The 20724-nt window shown below is 34.4% G+C and overlaps 1 protein-coding gene across 1 annotated transcript in view; it reads right to left on the bottom strand.

Annotated features, from left to right (window-relative positions):
* Positions 1-3540: 3540 nt before the first annotated feature.
* LOC140445874 (serine protease gd-like) overlaps positions 3541-20724 on the bottom strand; it is a 57845-nt gene continuing 40661 nt past the window's right edge. Inside the window, exons 6-9 of the mRNA XM_072538278.1 lie at positions 18142-18462; positions 13163-13429; positions 12876-13034; positions 3541-3753 (exon numbers count right to left, since the gene is read on the bottom strand). Coding sequence (XP_072394379.1) covers positions 3554-3753; positions 12876-13034; positions 13163-13429; positions 18142-18462 — 947 coding nt within the window. The 3' untranslated portion in view covers positions 3541-3553. The remainder of the gene's footprint in view (positions 3754-12875; positions 13035-13162; positions 13430-18141; positions 18463-20724) is intronic.

Here is a 20724-nt window from a genome sequence, read left to right on the forward strand (position 1 = left end):
TCGATCATCATTATTTGATCAATTCGTTTCATTTTTGTAATTAAGATTTTAATAAAGTAATAATGTATTTTTTGAAGTACAAAACTTAGTTGTATAATTTTGAAAATAAATAATTATTTTTTTAAAAGTTCTATTAAAAGTGCATAAATTTATCTATATACTCGTAGGTATATATATATATATATATATATGTGTGTGTGTGTGTGTGTGTGTGTGTGTGTGTGTGTGTGTGTGTGTGTGTATACTGTGTGTCAATTTTAAAACTTACAATGAGCTATATATCACGAACAAAAGCTGATATCAAAAAAGGCTTGAATCCTTTTTTAGGATAGTAAGGGGGAACTAAAATGACATGAAAGAGAACTCACCCCATTAACCCCCTAGACCCCACCCACCACAACCAAAACGTTTAAATTGCAAACCTCTACTTGTATACATCATTGGAAAGACTATGCTGTAAAAAATGCTGTAAAAAATAAATTATAATTAAGTATACAGGATGAAGCAATAATTGTGAAACTTCGGCTTAAATGGAAAATTTGATTAGGTTTTTGTTGATTCTGTTGATGACCTTGCTTAATTATTGTTTAATAATTATACGGGGTGTTAATATTAGCCGGCTTACTATGACTTTTGTATTTGTAATGCTATCTCCCGGACTATTATTTTTAATGATTAGTGCCGGTCAGATTTTTTTTTGTTGAATAAAAACTTAGTTTGCCGTTTTTGTAAGACAAGTTGAAAACATCTGTTTTTTGGGTTCTGTCAGATTCAATAATTTTTGGTTTATTTGAGAATTTGAGATGTCATTAGTTTTCATTATTTGTACGATCGGTACTGTCATTGAGCTGTAGTTGTCATATCTTATATCTTGTCATACTTATCCCTGAACGCGTGGAGGCCATTTTCAAATTTGCCTTCTAGAACCATTTACGAAAAGCTCAAATATTTCATGAAAGGCATCTGGACAAAAATGTAAGTCACGTCTACGTCCGCGATTTAGTTGAAAAGATGTCCCAAGATTACTGAATGAAGCATCCCAAATTAAGATCTTTGGAAAATTTGAAATAAAGCCTACTGCATCAACACGTCAAGTATCTGCAATGACAGGACTTTCACATGAATCGGTTAGAAAGGTGTTGAAATTACATAAGTTCACCCGTACAAAACACAAACTCTTCAAGAACTAGGCGATGATAATCCAGGCCGACGAATTGAGTTTTGTGAACTCATAATTGAAAGAAATCGCGTTGAACCAAAAATATTAAAAAAAATTTGATTCATTGATGAATATACTATTATGCTGAATGGTAATGTAAATAAACAAAACTGTCGGTCCTGGAGTGATGCGAGCCCGCATCGATTCAGAGAGGGTTACACTAAATATATCCTGAAAAACTGAATGTTTGGACAGGAATATTAGGCGAGGCTATAATTGGCCCCTTGTTCATACCAGGCAATTTAAGTGCGGGCATTTATTTCGATATACTGGGAAACACCATCGAACCTTTAATTGTGCTGAATTAGAGAACCAAAGGGACGATCAAGGCAACCTAGCTCTAGACGAAGATTTGCTGCACTTCCAACAAGATGGAGCACCTTTTCACTATGCAGCTCCAGTTAGGTACTGGTTGGATACTAATTATCCGAACAAATGGATTGGAACGATAGGTCCTATTGTGTGGCCACCGAGGTCACCAGACTTCCCGCCACCTGACTTTTTTCTATGGAGTCAATTGCTTATAAAACTCAACCTGCATCATTACGCAAGCATGCCGCGCTATTACTAAAACAATATTTGCCAAAGTTCGTGCAGAATTTGAAAATAGGCTGTATTATTGTTTACAAAACAACGAAACCCACTTTGAACATTTACTTAATTGATACTTTTAACAAATTTGCAGTTCAACAAAAATCTCATTAAATTTTTCATTTAAGCCAAAGTTTCACAATTATTGCTTCACCCTGTATAATTATTATTTATACTATTGGATATCATTTTTTATAGTCTTTTTAGTGATGTATCACAAGTAGGGGTTTACAATTTAAACTTAGTATCCTAGAAACGGTTTCAAGCATTTTTCAAAATCATCAGCTTTTGTTCAGAAGATATAGCCCACTGTAAGTTTTAAAATTGACACACTGTATCAGTAATCTAAAAACTGTTACATATATTGCATTTTGTTTTGATGTATGTTTTGTATTAGTTATTTATTGAATAATAATAATTTTGTTATACTATTACATTAAGCAAGCAATAATTTAACCCAGCCTGAGAGATTCGAACACTCAGGCGCACACTCGCACCCTTAAGTATGACATACAACTCATTGGAGCCGGAGGATTAACTCGCGTAAACAAAAATCACTCCACTCCACTCCGACGCTCCAGACCATCTACTTTTTCCCCGATAGTGTTCTGATGCGCTATAAAGGCTCTTTTATCAGCAAAGTGCTTGTCATGTGGGAGTCCTGGGTACAAGGCCTCTCACACGAAATCCTACTCTAGAACTGGCTAAGCCCAATTCGGTGACTCGGCGTTCAAGGATGTGGGCCCCCTTTGCCCGCTTTTTGGGTTTTGTTGGTAGTTTTTGTTGCTTGTGCCTTTTGTTAGTATTTTATTACTTTGGTAGCAGAAGCCGTTTTTTGTTAATTTTTTTTTTTGAGGGCTATCTGAAACATATAAAATCAATATTATTTATACAGTGCCATGCCAAAGGTGAGCGCGTTTTCTTCTTTGAGTAGAGCTACGATTATCTAGACTAATTTATGTTTGCTAATATTTGCTGTTTCGGTCTTCTGTGTTTCCGTCTACGGTAGTAAGAGCAGCTTCTCTCAGGCAGTTGTTCTGTGCTCCATGAATCTTCTTTTTGTTGATGTGACTTGTGTGTCACCAAGCAAGAGATACATATGTAATTATTGGTTTTATGATGCTATTTATCAGTATTAATTTGGTCCTTTTTTGCGGCTCTGGTGTTGCTTTTTTCTGGACTGTCGCATTAACATGTTGTGTGAATGTTAGACCGGGGTCCATTGTGACTCCTAGGTATTAACTTTTGTTTTGCTATTTGGTGGGTCTGCCTTGCACTAATAGCTGTTCTTCTGGGTTATCTCTTCTATTTTTGAAGATAACCGATTATATATTTTCTGAATTTATTGCCATTTTTCATCCATTATTCTATCATATCCAGTATCATCTGTAGATTTCTTATAGCCATATCCAGGTTCCTATGTTTTGCTGCAATTGCAGTGTCGTCTGCATAAAGTCATAATTAGTGTTCCGGGTGTTCTTGAAACATTATATTAAACAGAAGACTAAGATATTTCTACTTAAAATACTTGAAGAAAACTAAAAATATGTCAGAAGGTAATAAGTTTAACGATTTTAGGTATAAGAAATGCTTTTTAAAAATCAAAGACTATCATAAATGCAATTTTTGAAAAAAATAAAACACAGGGTTGTCCATTTAAAAAAATATGAGAAATTCGTAGAGGATTTATGGGGTAAGGAGAGTATAAAAATTAAAATACCAAATTGTTTATTTTCATTAATTTTATTTAAGAAAGGACCTCAGCCAGTTTAAAAATTTGCTGGCGTCTGTAAACACAACATAATTTGAAAGATCACAGCTCTTTGTGTTTGTTTCGGATATTGATAATGAAACGATTCCCCTCAGCATCCATCTTCCATCCCATTTCATTACAAATCCTCCACCACTGTCGCCATTACAAGGCCCTGTGTTATTTCTGAATCCTGAAAACAAAAAAAAAACAATTAAGATAATTCTACTATCACCAAATTCCTAACTTTAAACAGCACAAAACAAAAATAACAATAAAAAAATAGTGAATAGACTATTGAACAAAGCATCAGCTTAAAAGCTATTTATTTTCTATTTTAAAGCCATCTCTAGAGCTTCTAGATTTAACTTAAGATAAACTCTGAAGGTTTTTAGTTTTAAGTATTGTATTTTTCTTCTTCTTCTTTATAAGCAATTCTTCTTGTTCATGGCGGATTAATATCTCTATGGAAGGTTCTCACTCCATCTTTTGCGCGGACGTCCGATACTTCTTCTGCGATTGGTGACTTATCTCTTGCTATTTTGAAGACACGGGTCTCCTCCATTCTGCTTATGTGGTTATTCCATTCTTTTTTTTCTATTTGGTGTCCATTCATTTATACACTGTACGTTACATTTTCTTCTAATGTCTTCACTTCCCTTTCGATCTCTCAGCGTATTTTCTGTAACTCTTCTCAGTACTCTTACCTCTGCCGTTTCCAGTAGCCTTTGCGTTGTGGCTGTGTCGGGTCTTGTTTCTGAGGCATATGTCATTATTGGTCTTATACTGGCTTTATAAATTCTGGACTTCATCTTAGTGTTAATGTGTCTGTTTCGCCATATAGTGTTATTAAGGCATCCTGCCAGTCTATTTGCTTTCTGTACTTGATCTCTCACTTCTTTGTCCAGGTCTATATTTACAGCTAGACAGTGTAATTCCCAGGTATTTTATTTCCATTACTTGTTCAATACTAATGCCATTAATTTATATTTTACATCTGGTTGGTTCTTTGCTGACTACTATTGTTTTAGTTTTTTGAAATGAGCTTGTCATATTAAATTCTTTTGCTCTTATGTTAAATCTGAGGACCAGTCTTTGCATACTATCTTCATCTTGGGCTATCAATATTGCGTCGTCTGCGTAAAAGAGTATTTTTATTTCTTTGTTTCCCATTCTGCATCCTCTTCGTTTGTTAACGGTTTTGATGATTTCAGCCATGATTAAATTGAAGAGCATGCGGCTCAATGAATACCCTTGTCTTATTCCACTGCCTATTTCTATATGTTCTGTAAGTTGTCCATCTATTTTGACTTCCATTTTGTTGTTTTGGTAGATGTTTTCGATAGTTTTTATAACATTTAAGGGAACTTATCCATTATACCGAAGATGAATTACATCTTTGAGTCTTACTCTGTCAAACGCTTTCTTTATGTCAATCAATCACACAAATGCTGGTCTATAACGTACATCTGTACATAATCTTCCACTACAAAAACCCTGTTGTTCATCTGCTAAACTTATCCTTTGATTTATTAGCACTTTTAAAATAAAGTAAAATTTCAGTTGTAAGTTTTAGCGTAGAATTTAACAAGTTTATACCATTGTAGTTTTGTGGCTGTTTTTTATCTCCTTTTTTGAATAGTAGAATTAGTTCGCTCATTCTTCATTCTTCCGGTATTTAATTGTGTTTTATAATTTTATTAATTATGTTAATTATGTATAAATGCCTGCTATTTTTCTGTTCTTTGGGTTTTCAAGTAATTTCGAATCTAATATCTAGGATATCATGAATGGATTGCCAAATCGTCTCCAAGAAGTCCTAATGACTAGAGGCGGCAACACCCATTATTGATACCAAATTTTTTTTCCAATTAGACTTTGATTTCCAAAATATTGTTAATTTGAATTTTCTTCGAAGATTTTATTTATCGGATTTTTACCGTAACAAATGACTTTTTTTCAAAAAGATTTTTTTTCCGCGAAGATAAAAATTGATAAAAAACATGTCTAGTCGTTAAAGCACCTAACTTTTGTATTATTTAATATAAGCGAATCAATAAAAAAACAAAATGTTGAGAAAGCATGAGGCTATAGTTACGATTTAATTTCAGTATTTTATAAATGCTAGAATATTCCACAGGGTGATGCAAACTTTAAGAAAAAAACACAGTGTGATTCGTACAACCGGTATGTAACCGTTTCAAAAGATTTAAAAGAAACTCATTATATATTTCGATTATTTTTTTTTAAATTAAACTTCTAACCCCATCTATCTGTCAAGTACCTACTTGTAGCCGACTCAAGGTTTCTTCTGTAATTCCCAAATATATCCGGTAGATGAGCATATTTTTCAACTTGTCGCTCACACCCAATTTCCAGATTCAGGCGCCATGACAGCGCTTCGCTCTTTTCTGTTAAGACCGTCCAACCGTTAAGACGTGTTTTATAAAGTGGGTCTCAATTCAGAGGTGAGCAAATAAATCCTTTTCTTGTCCATATTTCAGATAGATATTTATTTTTTTAGACCCTCATTGGAGAGGCTATAATGCTGATATTATATTTCTAATACTCGTCGCAAGATAGTATTGCTATGGAGTTATTCCAGATCATGGCCCAGTAGCAGTATCTTTTTTTGGAATCCCTAACCCCTCTTATCTAGGATGGTGGTGATTTTATATAGTACGTAGCTGAATCAATGGTTTATTTGGTGACTTATTAAACAAGAAGAGAAACAGAGCAGATTAAGGTTGTACCAATTTTTATTATACCTACTTTCAAGACAACAGAAATGATTATGAACTCAAAAAAAATGAAAATATAGTGAAGTGTTCTAATTTAATTTAAAGGTTTATTTTCTTCATTGTTCCTAGTTGATAAATAACTATATTATTTTCAATGTAAACAAATTTCGAAATTTGGGGTTAATATATATATACATTCATTTTCTTTATAACCAATTCTTAATTTAATACGATACAAAGATTTTTTGTTTATGATAATGTTAACATAAAATAATATTTTGGAATCCCTTTGGGATGACGTAACTTTTAATGTTTTCTTTTTGTTCATTACTAAGAAATAATAAAGAATAGTTTTCTTGTAAACTTTCAATAAATCTTAATTTTTTTTTGCTCTTCCCCTTCGAGGATAAACCAGGGGTGGCGTCCAATAATAAATTATAATTTCATATTATCTAATTGTGCTTGAATTTAAGATACGATATAGTTTCTATAACCCCGCCCTAATTCTCTTCGACAACGAGCGATTCTGGCCTTGTAATATTATTGTAGCACGGTAGGGTTACAAAATGGCGCCCTCCGACGTGGGGCATGTATTAGATTTGCTCCATTTGTACCTTCGTTACAAAATGTCGCCCAGCGTGTGGGGCTTTTGAATATTCCTGTATCTTCAGAGTTTTTTTCAATATTATTAGTTGTTTTGTACCCCCCTGTATATGTGGTTAATTAAGTCTGTATGTTTTGAATCATTTTTTTGGTTAAATTGTGTATTTGTTTTATCCAATTTTTCATTAAATCAACACTGCTACTATTTTAGAATTTTTTGCAAAGTATTTATATGTACTCGTTTTTAGTCTTCGTAAAATTGTGTAGAAATATTCTCGTCGTATTTTTAATTTTGTGAAATACTTAAAACGTATTTGGAATGATGTGATGTAAACATTCACTGCTTAATTATTTCTTTTTGTCGGTATTCTTAATGCGAACGATATTAATTTGTGTATTTACAGACTCGTCTATAATAAACATTCCATGTTAGAGAAATTTTGTTTATGTCCATAAATTAATTCGTATCTAAACGATGGCTTTCTTTGCAGTTCAGTCTTATTTGTTTATAAGAACCATAATAATTATATTCCTCAATGTGTTTATTTTAAATAAACGAAATGGCTTTTAGCATTCGTTATTTGAAAAATCAATTAAGTGAATTTTATTTCTTAACCTTGATTCATGGTTTTTATTTGCGGCAAACAACCGGGAATTATAACTATATACAGGCTGTCCCGACCTACCTAATTCTAAAATATGTTATCTGGATTCGTGTAGAATACTTACGCGAAATATTCTTTTTTCGAGGATTTGAAGTTGAGTTCTTTGATCTTGGATGTTTTTAATATGTTTAATCTGTTACCTGATAAATTTTCTTTTTAATTTGTTTTTCGTTTATTTTAAAAATGTATTTTTTCATAGTTTAACTTTTTCGTACTTTGAAAAGAAAATTTTATTTCCTGAAAAGGAAAATGCTTTCTATATTTTACAGTCCATGGTTCTTTTGTTTTGTATGTATAAGGAAGTAATGATATAACTTCGTTTCTCTCTGCCTAAGGCGTCTTTGTTGAGAATATAGAGCGGAAATATTGTTATTCTCCTTCTGTTATGTTAATTTTATGTCTTTGTGTGGTCAGATGTAGTAGAAGTATGTTTTTGGTACTGGAATTTATTGTTATTTGTGGTTTTACCTTTTTTTTCTCGAGATGTCCTGTAGGACGTACAGGCACGTGACCTGTATTATTGTATCTTGAGTTATTTGTGTGGATGTCAGACTGTTGTATACGCAGCAGCTTTCTTTTTTTTTTGTCGTTGACATTTTTGTGGTCTTCTAATATAGTTTACTAGACCACGTATATCTTTTTGCTTTGAAACTTTTGGCTAAGGCTCAAAAGCTTTCATTTATTATCTTGTGTTCACGATATGGTACAAGTGAGGTTGAAGTAGTTTGCTGTTGTCTATTGTGACTCTTTGTATATACAGAGGTGAAACAACCCGCTGCCGCCTATTGTGAATTTATCTTTTATCTTTATGTCGACGTTAAGACCACGTTTGTTTAACAATTGAAATAGTTCTGGTGCTACCGTAAATGACCCACTGAGAATTAAAAGTTTATATTATTTTGACTCTATTGGAGTTCTGCTAAAGAATGGTAAACATTTCTTTGTGATTTGTATGACGACCATATTGGATTCAATTAGGTGTCAAAAATGTTTTACTGTTCAACTTTTTTTATTGTTGTGGTGTGTTACATCCAACATCACGATTTTTTATTATTGACGATGGACTGTAATATTTTTCTATTTCTTTGAAGATTGTAATAATTCTTCCGTTCCTTTTAAGTCTTATCGTAAGTTTTTGTTTCGTGAAAGACTCTTACGATTCTTTTTTTGTTTCTTTTGGAAACATCAGTTTTAGACTAAACTGTTTGTGTAGCGATTGTGGCTTGTATGCCATGGACCCATTTTCTTTCTTCTTCTCCAAGATTGTGTATTAACGGTTTGGATTTATTTTCTTCTTTTGTCCTTTTGGAAGTTTCCTTGCTTGGAAATTTTCTGATGTGATCAATCCTATTGGCCATCCTGCCTTTCTTCTAAAATGTTCAGTCCGTTCTTAATTTTTAATTTTTTAGTTGATTCCCTTTACGCCTTGCGTACTTAATCTTTGCTACCTTCTCCAGCGACTATTCAATCCCTCCGTGGCCCGTGTACAGGAAGAGTTGCGCTAACGCGAACTTTATCCTGGAGAGGATTCGTTTCCTTTCCAAATTTTTTTGGCGTGGGGTCAGTACAGCACTGATACCCTAGTATTTAGTACATTGAATACCACTTTGCTTCGGCAAATCTGTCCCTTAGTGCTTCTTTCCCTTCAGGAAGTTGACACGTTTCAATTTTTTTTTTGAGCTGTCTCGACAACCCTTGTTTTATGTCGGTGGTGTTGACTATTAGTCAGGGAGCATCCTGCTATAGTCAAGTGGATTAGTGGACCTATCCCTATTCCAATTAATAATTTTGTGTATCTCAGATGTTGTCGCAAAGAGACGAGCCTCTGGAAGTAGTGTAGGAGACTCCGCACGTCGATCTCCAGAGCAACTCAGTTTGGCTCGCACCCCAGTTCGTTGAACCGTTTTACTTTTTATTATTATAATATTGATCATTTGTTGTGTTCAATATGTCTATATATATGTATATATGTCGTATTTCTTTTCGACATAAATTTTATTTTTATTTATCTTATTCTACTTCGGTATTATTCTCTCTCTAGTTTGTATTGATCGAGATCTTGAGTTTGTGCTACCCCGACCAAAAACCTATATTGATTTTAAGGGTGTTTGCAAAATTTAATCTCATTTTATTTTTAGAATGCCTTGGTAGAATGTGATATTTTTATGCTTATGTTAGTTTATATTACAATAAATTGTACATACCTTTAGTTGTCTTCAAGTGGATACAAAATTCAGTTTATCTTATTTTTCGGACTTATAAATCCAAGTAATTTTTTTGGTATCTATACCAAAGATATCAAGATTCCTCTGTCTAGTTACCAATGATAGTTCATTATAGTATCTGTTCATTTTGCCTAAGTTTTACTCTTAGTGTGAAGACCTTCGAATTTCGACTCTCTATTCGAAACCCCCCAAAATAATGTTTGAAAAGATTATTGCTGTCTAACATCCTATATTCTGAATGGCCAGACACTGAGGAAGGCTAGGGATGAAGTAAGCGGATTCCCGCTAGTTGACTCGTCGGAATGATAAGCCATTCATAATTTTATTTCAGTAATAAATCTAGAATAACAGCCTCCCGCGTCAGGAAACTTTTTTAGTTCTCCAATACTTGTTTAGTTATGTAATCTAGAATTATTTAGACCCTACCCGGAGTTGACCCTACCCGAAGTTGACCCTACCCGAAGTTGACCTACCAATGTTGTCCCTATTATAGGCGGATGATACACGTTAGTTATCACAAATTCTAGTTGTCATACTAATAACTAAACATCAGCCTTTTTTTTTGTTTCTAAATATAGATGTGTCTTACAGAAATTCTGATGTCTATCTTTCCCAGTGAACTTATTAAGGCTTGTCTTTGTAGAACTTTAATGTACCCAATTTTGAACTATTAGTAACTCTTTCCTTTTATTTGTGTATTTCTAAATGTGTCTATAATGACGCGCTGCGTTATTACCTTATGTTATTCGTGGATTAAGTCATAGATGAAAGACTCTATGCTTCCGAACAAACGATGACACATTTGTATTTTGTATCTTATGGCGTTAATGATGCGATTGTATTATTATTCTTATGTTATTCGTGGATTAAGTCATAGATGAAAGACTCTACGCTTCCGAACAAACGATAACATTTTTTTTTGTGTTTTATTGTGTTAGGTCTCATAACGACTACGCAGTAAATTATCTGTTTTGTATCTTGGTGACAACACTAGTATGTTTTGCTTTATATTACTTATGAAATTTCAAATAATAATATCTTAATTATATTGTTTCGATTGAATGCGAGCATTTGGTCTCAAATAATGCTTTGTAGATATGTTTTGTTTTATTCCGCTTTGTTCATGATATTGGTTATAGGTGGAATACCCTATGAATTTTGAGAGTGAGAATGCAATTTTTTTTTGTTTACATTTTTATAGTTGAGTCATAAATATTCTATGCGTTCTGTTTCGCTTTGTTCTGAAATCTTTGAGTTGTTCCCACGTGAGTTGTGAAAGAAGGATTCTGTGAGTCCAGATTGTAGCTACATTTGTCCATTCTGTTTGTCTTACCTCTCCGTATATCTATTTCCACTTTTGAAAAGGTTAGTATGGTGTGCCACCATGCCTAGTCCGATTCCACGCTGGTACCCAGTTGAAATCGTGGGGAGGGCTGTGTAACCGTTTCAAAAGATTTAAAAGAAACTCATTATATATTTCGATTATTTTTTTTTAAATTAAACTTCTAACCCCATCTATCTGTCAAGTACCTACTTGTAGCCGACTCAAGGTTTCTTCTGTAATTCCCAAATATATCCGGTAGATGAGCATATTTTTCAACTTGTCGCTCACACCCAATTTCCAGATTCAGGCGCCATGACAGCGCTTCGCTCTTTTCTGTTAAGACCGTCCAACCGTTAAGACGTGTTTTATAAAGTGGGTCTCAATTCAGAGGTGAGCAAATAAATCCTTTTCTTGTCCATATTTCAGATAGATATTTATTTTTTTAGACCCTCATTGGAGAGGCTATAATGCTGATATTATATTTCTAATACTCGTCGCAAGATAGTATTGCTATGGAGTTATTCCAGATCATGGCCCAGTAGCAGTATCTTTTTTTGGAATCCCTAACCCCTCTTATCTAGGATGGTGGTGATTTTATATAGTACGTAGCTGAATCAATGGTTTATTTGGTGACTTATTAAACAAGAAGAGAAACAGAGCAGATTAAGGTTGTACCAATTTTTATTATACCTACTTTCAAGACAACAGAAATGATTATGAACTCAAAAAAAATGAAAATATAGTGAAGTGTTCTAATTTAATTTAAAGGTTTATTTTCTTCATTGTTCCTAGTTGATAAATAACTATATTATTTTCAATGTAAACAAATTTCGAAATTTGGGGTTAATATATATATACATTCATTTTCTTTATAACCAATTCTTAATTTAATACGATACAAAGATTTTTTGTTTATGATAATGTTAACATAAAATAATATTTTGGAATCCCTTTGGGATGACGTAACTTTTAATGTTTTCTTTTTGTTCATTACTAAGAAATAATAAAGAATAGTTTTCTTGTAAACTTTCAATAAATCTTAATTTTTTTTTGCTCTTCCCCTTCGAGGATAAACCAGGGGTGGCGTCCAATAATAAATTATAATTTCATATTATCTAATTGTGCTTGAATTTAAGATACGATATAGTTTCTATAACCCCGCCCTAATTCTCTTCGACAACGAGCGATTCTGGCCTTGTAATATTATTGTAGCACGGTAGGGTTACAGGTATACAATGAAAATTTAGCTGTTTAGCAACAATATTATTACAAAGATCTTGTCAAGGAATAAGGCTATAACATATTAAAAAAATCACTTAAATCGGACAACAGGTTTGGGAGATATAAGAAATCAAAAATTACCCATTTTTAAGGTGGCCGGATAATTTTGGCCCAGAGTGGAGAACAGAGTGGAAGTAGAATGCATAATTACAAAAAAGTTGGAAAACAAAGCCCTGCAGTGATACGGCCATTACAAAGAATGCCAGAGCACAAGTAAAAGAATATTGGACTGGGATCCGCCAGGAAAAAGATGGGGAAAAAGACCTGCTACAAGATGGAAAACATACATAGAAAATGCTATGACAGATAGAGACCTCAGAGAAGGTGATTGGGAAAATCGAGTGCTGTTCAGAGCAAAAACAGCGAATTCATAATGGCAAAAAGCCGAAGAAGAAGAAGAAAAATTTCAAACATATTGCAAATTTTTGTGCTTTTTAAAAATTGAATTTTTAATGTAGTATATTTTGCTTACTTACCGGCGCAAAATGTTCTATTTGAGGTTATATAATGAAACTGGAGATTACTAGCTAAACACTTTTCTTGGCTGACTATGGGTAAGTCTGTTTGCTTTGGTTCTTCTGTCATTAGAACACCATTTTCATCTTTTCCCCAACCAACAATTGTACCAGAGTGACCTAAAAATTATATAAATAAATATAATAATAAAAGTATATAAAAAAATTTGTCTTTTTCTCACATCCATATTTTATATTTTAATTAATTAAAGTAAATATTACAATTTGTTCTTTAAAACCGGACTCACCTACAACAAAATCAAGATCCGTATCTCCCCTCCAAAGACAAACAGGTCGTATATAATTAGTAATTTGCAGCGATTCTCCAAGAGTTAAGACAGCTATGTCCGCGTCACTGGTTAAGCTTTCGTAATCCGGATGAATGTGTATCGACTCCGGTTCCACTATCTTTTCTCCTCGTACTGGTATCCATTTGTGGATATTTAGTTTTCCCAGAATAAGTAGTACCTCTTGGGGTCGAAGTTTTCTATGGTCGATCTCCACACAATGAGCAGCTGCGATAAAATAAATAAAAAATATTATTGCGGGTATTATGTACAATATCTTTGTTTGCTTAATTATAAACAAGATAATTTGCATTATAAACAAGAATACAAGATATACAGAAGAAAATTGTAGCATTTTTTTTCCACGCTGTGCGAGGATAGATTGATATTAAACTAGCCTTTGATAGATGGCGCTACTTGATACATGAACGACGACATTTGCCATTCATGACATGACGTCTGTCAAATTTTTGAGTTTTAAAAACAATTAGTTTGGTTTTTACAGCCGTGAAAAACAAGCAAATATTGCGTTTTCGTATCGTTTGGTGATTAAGTTCCTCCACAAAAAGGGTAAAACGAATGTGCAAATCAAAGCCGACCTGGACGAAGTTTATGGTGAGGTTGCACCTTCGTTAGCAACAGTAAAATTTTTGAAAGCTGAATTTGTTCGTGGTCGTACGAGTGTTTTTGATGATGAGCGTCCCGAGAGTCCAAATAAAGTCACCACGCTGGAAATGATCAACAAAGTCCATGACATGATTATGGCAGATCGTTGAATTAGGCTCCGCGAGTTAATAGAGGTCCTAAACATTTTCTACGAACGCGTACACAACATCGTTCAGCATCATTTGTACATGAAAAAGCTATCCGCTCGTGGGTGCCGCGTTTACTGATAATCGATCAAATGCAAAAACGTGTGACCACTTCGGAGACGCTTTCGACGATGATACGGCGCGATCCAAACAATTTTTTTGCCGATTTATCACCATTCATGAAACCTGGGTGCATTATTACACACCGGAAACCAAAGAACAGTCGAAACAGTGGCGCAAACGCGGCGAAGGCCTGCTGAAGAAGGAAAAGAGAGAACATTCGGCCGGCAAAGTGATGGCGACTGTTTTCTGGGATGCGAAGGTCATCATCCACATCGACTACTTGAAAAAAGGAAAAACAATCAATGGTGAGTACTACGCAGCATTGTTGGATCGATTTCATGCCGAATTGCGTTGAAAACGTCCCGGTTTGGAACGCAAAAAAGTGCTCTTTCACCATGACAATGCACCGGTTCACCGATCGGCCGTCGCCATGACAAAATTACACGAATTGGGCTATAAGTTGGTTGAACACCCACCGTATTCCCCAGATCTTGCCGCCAGCGATTTTTTCCTGTTTCCAAACCTAAAAAAATGACTCGGAAGACGTCGTCGCTGAAACTTTGGCCTATTTTGAAGAACTCGAGCAAAAGTACTATTCAGATGGGATAAAAAAATTATAACATCGTCTTACTAAGTGTATCGAACTAAAAGGGGACTATGTTGAGAAATAAATCGATTTAATTCCAAAAAACTTGTTTTTTTCTATCAAAGGCTAGTTTTATATCAATCCACCCTCGTATATCATAAAAGTGTCTCGAGGGGTTTTTTAATAAGCATTCCGGATTGCTTCTTGAGATATCCGAAGAGAGGTACTTTAGAAATTGTGTCTTAAAATGTTGAACGGAAATAAGCATAACCTGTTTTATTAGTATAATTAAGTGTTTATTTGTAATACCATACACCTCCACCAAGATAGCTACTGTCCTTTTCTCATTTCGCAATTCTCTATCAGTTCCGTATAGATTTTATTATCTAAGTATAGAAATATAATGCACTCCGATTAAGCTAAATATTCAAGGTTAAAGGCAGCATGCTGTAGCCTGCGGGATGGCTGAAAGATTGTTTTTGGTCTGGCAGCGAGTCAGTCGGGTCGTACCGGGACTATGCTGGTAAAAGCCGCGTGATAAGCCCCATCCTGTTTAAAATCTATGGAGAAGCCGTTATGCACGAAGCAATCTCAGAATGGGAAGCGGGCATATCCATTGGCGACAAAAGAATCAACAAATTAAAGGTAAGCAGATGGAATTCTTGGAAGAATCGGTGGAGCTGATAGAGGGAGTAGAACGATTAAGTTTTGAAGTCAATAAATTAAAAACAAAAATTATGATCATAGAAAAAAAAAATAACCACCAGTCAAAAATTACCATCCTCAATAACATCGAAGTGAATCAGTTTTTAATAACTGGATAACCTCATAACCAATTCTGGAGGATGCTCTCAAGAAATCAAAAGAAGATTAGCAATGGCCAAGAAAGCAATAAGTCTTCATTTTTTTATATGGGTCTTAATGTTGGCCCTTAAAGAAAATTGAAAAAAAAATGCGTTCAAAATTTGGCGTTTGCTGGCGAAGATTTTTGAAAATACCTTGGACCGCATCCTTAAAAAGTTGCACGTTAAAAAAAGGCTTTAAAACATTGTTACCGAAAAAATCATCGGTTTCTCGGATTATGTAGTGCGTAGAGATCGTATGGAGAAACTGACATTGCAGGGAACAATGAAAGATGCAAGAGCTGTGGTAAGAACACCGACAAGATATGTGATAATGGATCACATTACAAAATAAGTCGGATCCCCACTAAACTATTGCTTCATATTTGCAGAAGAAAGAGAAAGATAAAAAGATCAACTAGAAAAAAGATTACAAGTAAATTCGGTTTGTTTAACTTGATCTTCCTATCTTTGGTAACAACAATATTCAGAAACCTAAGAGAGAGGGAATAAGAAGACTTTAAACCTCTTTTGGAATGCATCTCGGAGGAAGAGTAGAGATTATTGGAGATGGTAAGTCTAGAGCTGACAGTGAATGTAGTGATCCATAATGGCTGTTTAGCATAAAAATTGTTCAGAGAGATCACAGATACAAAATACCCTTGAAACTTTGGTAAAACGAGTACTTATAAGAGCTATAGGCAGATGTAAAGAGGTTCTTTATTTAAATGAAGAGCTAGATATTTATGAAAAAAAAAACTGACCTATGATAAAAAATAAATCTATAAAGTCAAAAAATATTAAAAAAAATGTGTCCGCATAGGTTTTACAAGACCGCGTCCAAAAGTCCTAATATTTGTTCTGTGAATCAGATCGACTTCCTAAAAACAAAAAACAGAATTTATGCAAAAACACTAAAGGAAAGTCCAACAAAACCTATACTTCCAAAAAGAAAGTCTAGATTAGATGAAACGTTTTCAGTTCAGTACACTCTCTAGCGGACTTCCAACTGGGTGTATAAATCACAAGGCCTTAGATGGTTATTCGAAATATCAACAACTTCCTGTAATACTGAAGGTGAGTGGAACAGCAAACTTAATCGTTTAATTACTACAGGCCTATTAGACTCTTCACTTTTTTAGCAAATATGCTAAAAATATTCTGAGATAGGCAAATAACGTTCGGGGTACTAAAACAGATACCAGTCCTTGATCTTCAATATGCACAACAGCTAGAAAAATCGACGACTTTCCTGGCTGGATGATTTTAACTGACAAAATTTGTTCCCAAAATTATTTAAAAACAAAGAGAAAGTGCAGATAAAGACATAATAAAAGCGCTTAGAAGAAGAGGGGTCTTAGACTTTATCTGTCAATGTACATAGGCAGCCTACCAAATCCGATGATTGTATTCTCGTTATGAAAAGCCCCCATTAAGATGAGTGTAGTGTACTTATTCACAATGGGATTAACAACACCACTCTTCTGGGATATAATGATACGATTTACTAGAGAAGTTATCTAGAAAGAAGGTTTTTTAATGATTGATAGCGTAATAACCCCAAAAAGCAGTTTTAATCTTTACAAAAAAAGCACTACAAGGACTATTTCTATCTTTACTTAGGGTGTTGAGACTCCATTTTTTAGTTAGGCCAAATACTTCGGTGTAATATTCGACCAGATCTTGCGACACATATATAAGCGCACAAAAGAAAACGGAATATGACGAAGAAGATACAACTCTGAACTATACAAAATATACCAGGATCCGGATTTTATAACGTTCATTAAAATAGGATGGCTGAGTTGGATAGAACATGTAGAAAGAATGGAAGGCGAAATACCAAATAAAATATTCAAACAGATGCCAGTAGGAAAAAGAACAAGAAGAAGACCGAAGCTGAGATACTTAGAACAAATAGAAAATGATATAACAACCTTAAAAATAAAAAACTGGAGAAAAAAAGCACGAAACAGATCAGAATGGAAAAGAATCCTGGAACAGGCCAAGACCCAAAAAGGGTTGTCTAGCCAGTGATAATGATGATGAATATTCGACCAGAAGCTGACATGGAATCCACATATCTAAAAGATTAAGCACAAAACTACAATCTCATTTGAAAGTGCACATACCAGGCCGTAAATTACATGATAATCTATAATATGGTCGTAGGTTGACACTAGTCTGGATGAGAATAGGGACTATCGAGACAAGAAAGAGGCTGATAAACTTAAGAAGGAGAATGACAAATTTACAACAGACCTAGTAGGGCACGGCCAAATTATTATTATCAAAATAGGGAAACTACTGTAACTGTAAGCACAAAAGGTATTTGAAGCATAAGAGTTTAAGACAGGAAGATTGTTTCCAGAAACATCAGGTTACATGCACCGAAAACTTTCAAGGCTGTGGAACAAAAATGGATAAGGAAAATATATCTGTAAAAGTGTAAGTACGTTAAGCTGTTGTCGCTTGTTTAAAGTATGAGGTAATCTTTACCCAGCACGTAAATTATGAAGTTGACATTTGTATATTTAATCAAGACAAAAATCTTAGCAAATGGATAATCTACTAATTCGATATTAATTCGATTAATAGTTTAACAAGTTATAATTAAATAATAATTATTTTGCTTACCAGTAACAATATGTTTGGTTGAAATCAGCGATCCACTACAAATATAGTTGACACCGGTAGTCTTGACCTGAAAAACAGCAACTAACCACGGATAAGCGCCTCTTGGTACAAGCTTTCCGTTGAAAATCAAATGATTGGTCGTCAAAGATTGTCCACAAACATCCTCGTATGGTCTGACAGGTTGTACGCTATCTTTCGACGCCAATTCGATATCGTCTAGGAAATCTATTGGTTGTTCTGAAGGCCGGGGTGGTTCCGTGTGTGTAGCTATGGCAGGAATGTTTTGCGTCGGCCTTAAAGGTGCTGCAGTTGGCCTAGGGGCTGAAGAATAAAAAATTTATAGTGGATGCATGCATATTAAATATAAATATATATAGTGCTAGGATATATATTTATATAGGTTAGAATAAAAAAAATTTCGACTTATTCCAAAATAAGTTAATATATTTAAAAATGAAAATCAACACTAATCAATCAGAAACCTAACCAATTCTTCTTCTTAGAGTGCCATATCCCTACGGAACGTCGGCGACTACCATGCTTATAATATTTTTATACTGATCTCGGTCTTGCGCTACGTGTAGCAATTGGTCCGCTGCCAAACCCCTCAAAGAGAGTTTCTTCCGTCCTATCCATTTCTTTCCTTCGATTTTACCGTTGAGAATTAGCCGAAGAAACTCATATCTTGGTCCTCTGATTATATGTCCAAGATATTCTAGTTTACGCCTCTTAATAATATTTAATAGAGTTCGTTGATGTCCCATTCTTCGAAGAACTTCTTCGTTTCTGGTTCTGCTAGTCCATGGAATTTTTAGTATCCTTCGATACAACCACATCTCAAACGCCTCGATTTTATTCATGATATCGGCGTTTAAAGTCCAAGTTTCACATCCATACAAAAGTACAGACCACACGTAACATCTTGTAAACTTTTCACGGATTTCCAAATTTAAAGAGTTGTTGGATAATAGAGGCTTGAATTTTTGAAATGAGTTTCTTGCCTGTTCAATTCTACATCAAATTTCGAAGGATGGATCTAGATTTTGGGTAATCCAACATCCAAGGTATTTGAATCTCTGAACTCTTTGCAGCGGTTGTTGGTTTAATATCAGTTGGGTTGCGCCGATATCCACTTTACTGGTCACCATGTATTTAGTTTTATCAATATTTATCGACAGTCCCCAATTTGTGCATTCCATGTCAACTCTATTGATCAGCTCCTGCAGATCGTTGATGTTTTCAGCTAGAATCACAGTATCGTCGGCGTACCGTATATTGTTAATTATTTCTCCTCCTATGATAATTCCTTTTTGATCTTTTAAAGCTTCCCTAAATAGATTCTCAGAATACACGTTAAAGAGGGTGGGAGATAGTATACAGCCTTGTCTTACGCCTCGTTCAATACTGATTGGCTTTGATTCTCTGTTGTTGGTATTAATAATGGCTATTTGGTTCCAGTAAAGTTTGGCAATAAGTTTGATGTCTTTCTCATCTAGTTGGATGCTCTGCAAGGCGGTAATTAGTCTGGTATGCTGAACGCGATCAAATGCCTTTTCAAAATCAATGAAGCACATATATACGGGTTTTCTTACCTCCCAACATCGTTGAAGGAGTGTTTGGATAGAAAATAGTGCTTATCTAGTTCCAAGGCATCTCCGGAACCCGAACTGCTCTTGACTAATTATTTCTTCGCACTTGTTGTTAATTCGATTTAGAAGAATATGCAACAGTATTTTAACGGCATGGCTCATTAAACTAATGAGTCTACAGTCGCTACATTTCTTAACGTTTGGTTTCTTAGGTAGAGGAATAAAGATCGATTTTAACCAGTCCGATGGAATTTCACTGGTATCATATATTTGATTGAAAAGTACAGTGAGTTCTTTTATATTGTCATTTGAGAGTAATTTTAGCCATTCGCTGTATATTTGATCTGGTCCATCGGCTTTGTTGTTTTTGGCTTGGTGTATGGCTTTTTCCACTTCACCTTTTAAGATTGATGGTCCTGTATTTGCACTTAAGTTAGGTAGTGATCCTCGATCATCCTTAAATAATGCTTTAATGTAGTTTTCCCATTCCTCCATTACTTTGTCTTCTAGGGATAGTGCATGACCTTCATTATTCGTTAATGTTATGGGTGTATTTCTTTTGTGTTGTAACTTTTTTTATTTTCTTATGTGTGTTAAATTCGTCATGTTTTCGTTGCAATTCTTCTAGTTCCTCACATTTTGCTTGCATCCATAACTCTTTGGCTTCCCTGATTTTTCTTCGAATCAGATTATGCTTTCGTTTATACTCTGAGTTATTTCTATTTTTAAGCTATCTTCTTTCGTCCATCATTTCGATTATTTCATCTGTCATCCATGCTTGCTTTTTATAATGGGTGACATTTCCACTTTGCGTTGCTGTATCGATGATACCATTCTTTATGTTATCCCATCTTTCTTCGACTGTTGGTACATTGTATACTTGTGTGATGTTGTTTTGAATTTTTTCGTTCATTGTCTGTTCAAAGTGATGTTTAAATTCTTCTTCTTTTAGTTTTTGTCTATCGTATTTCTTTGTAATGGAAGGCTTTTTGAT

The sequence above is a fragment of the Diabrotica undecimpunctata genome, chromosome 7 (assembly GCF_040954645.1).
Source record: "Diabrotica undecimpunctata isolate CICGRU chromosome 7, icDiaUnde3, whole genome shotgun sequence".
Lineage (NCBI taxonomy): Eukaryota > Metazoa > Arthropoda > Insecta > Coleoptera > Chrysomelidae > Diabrotica > Diabrotica undecimpunctata.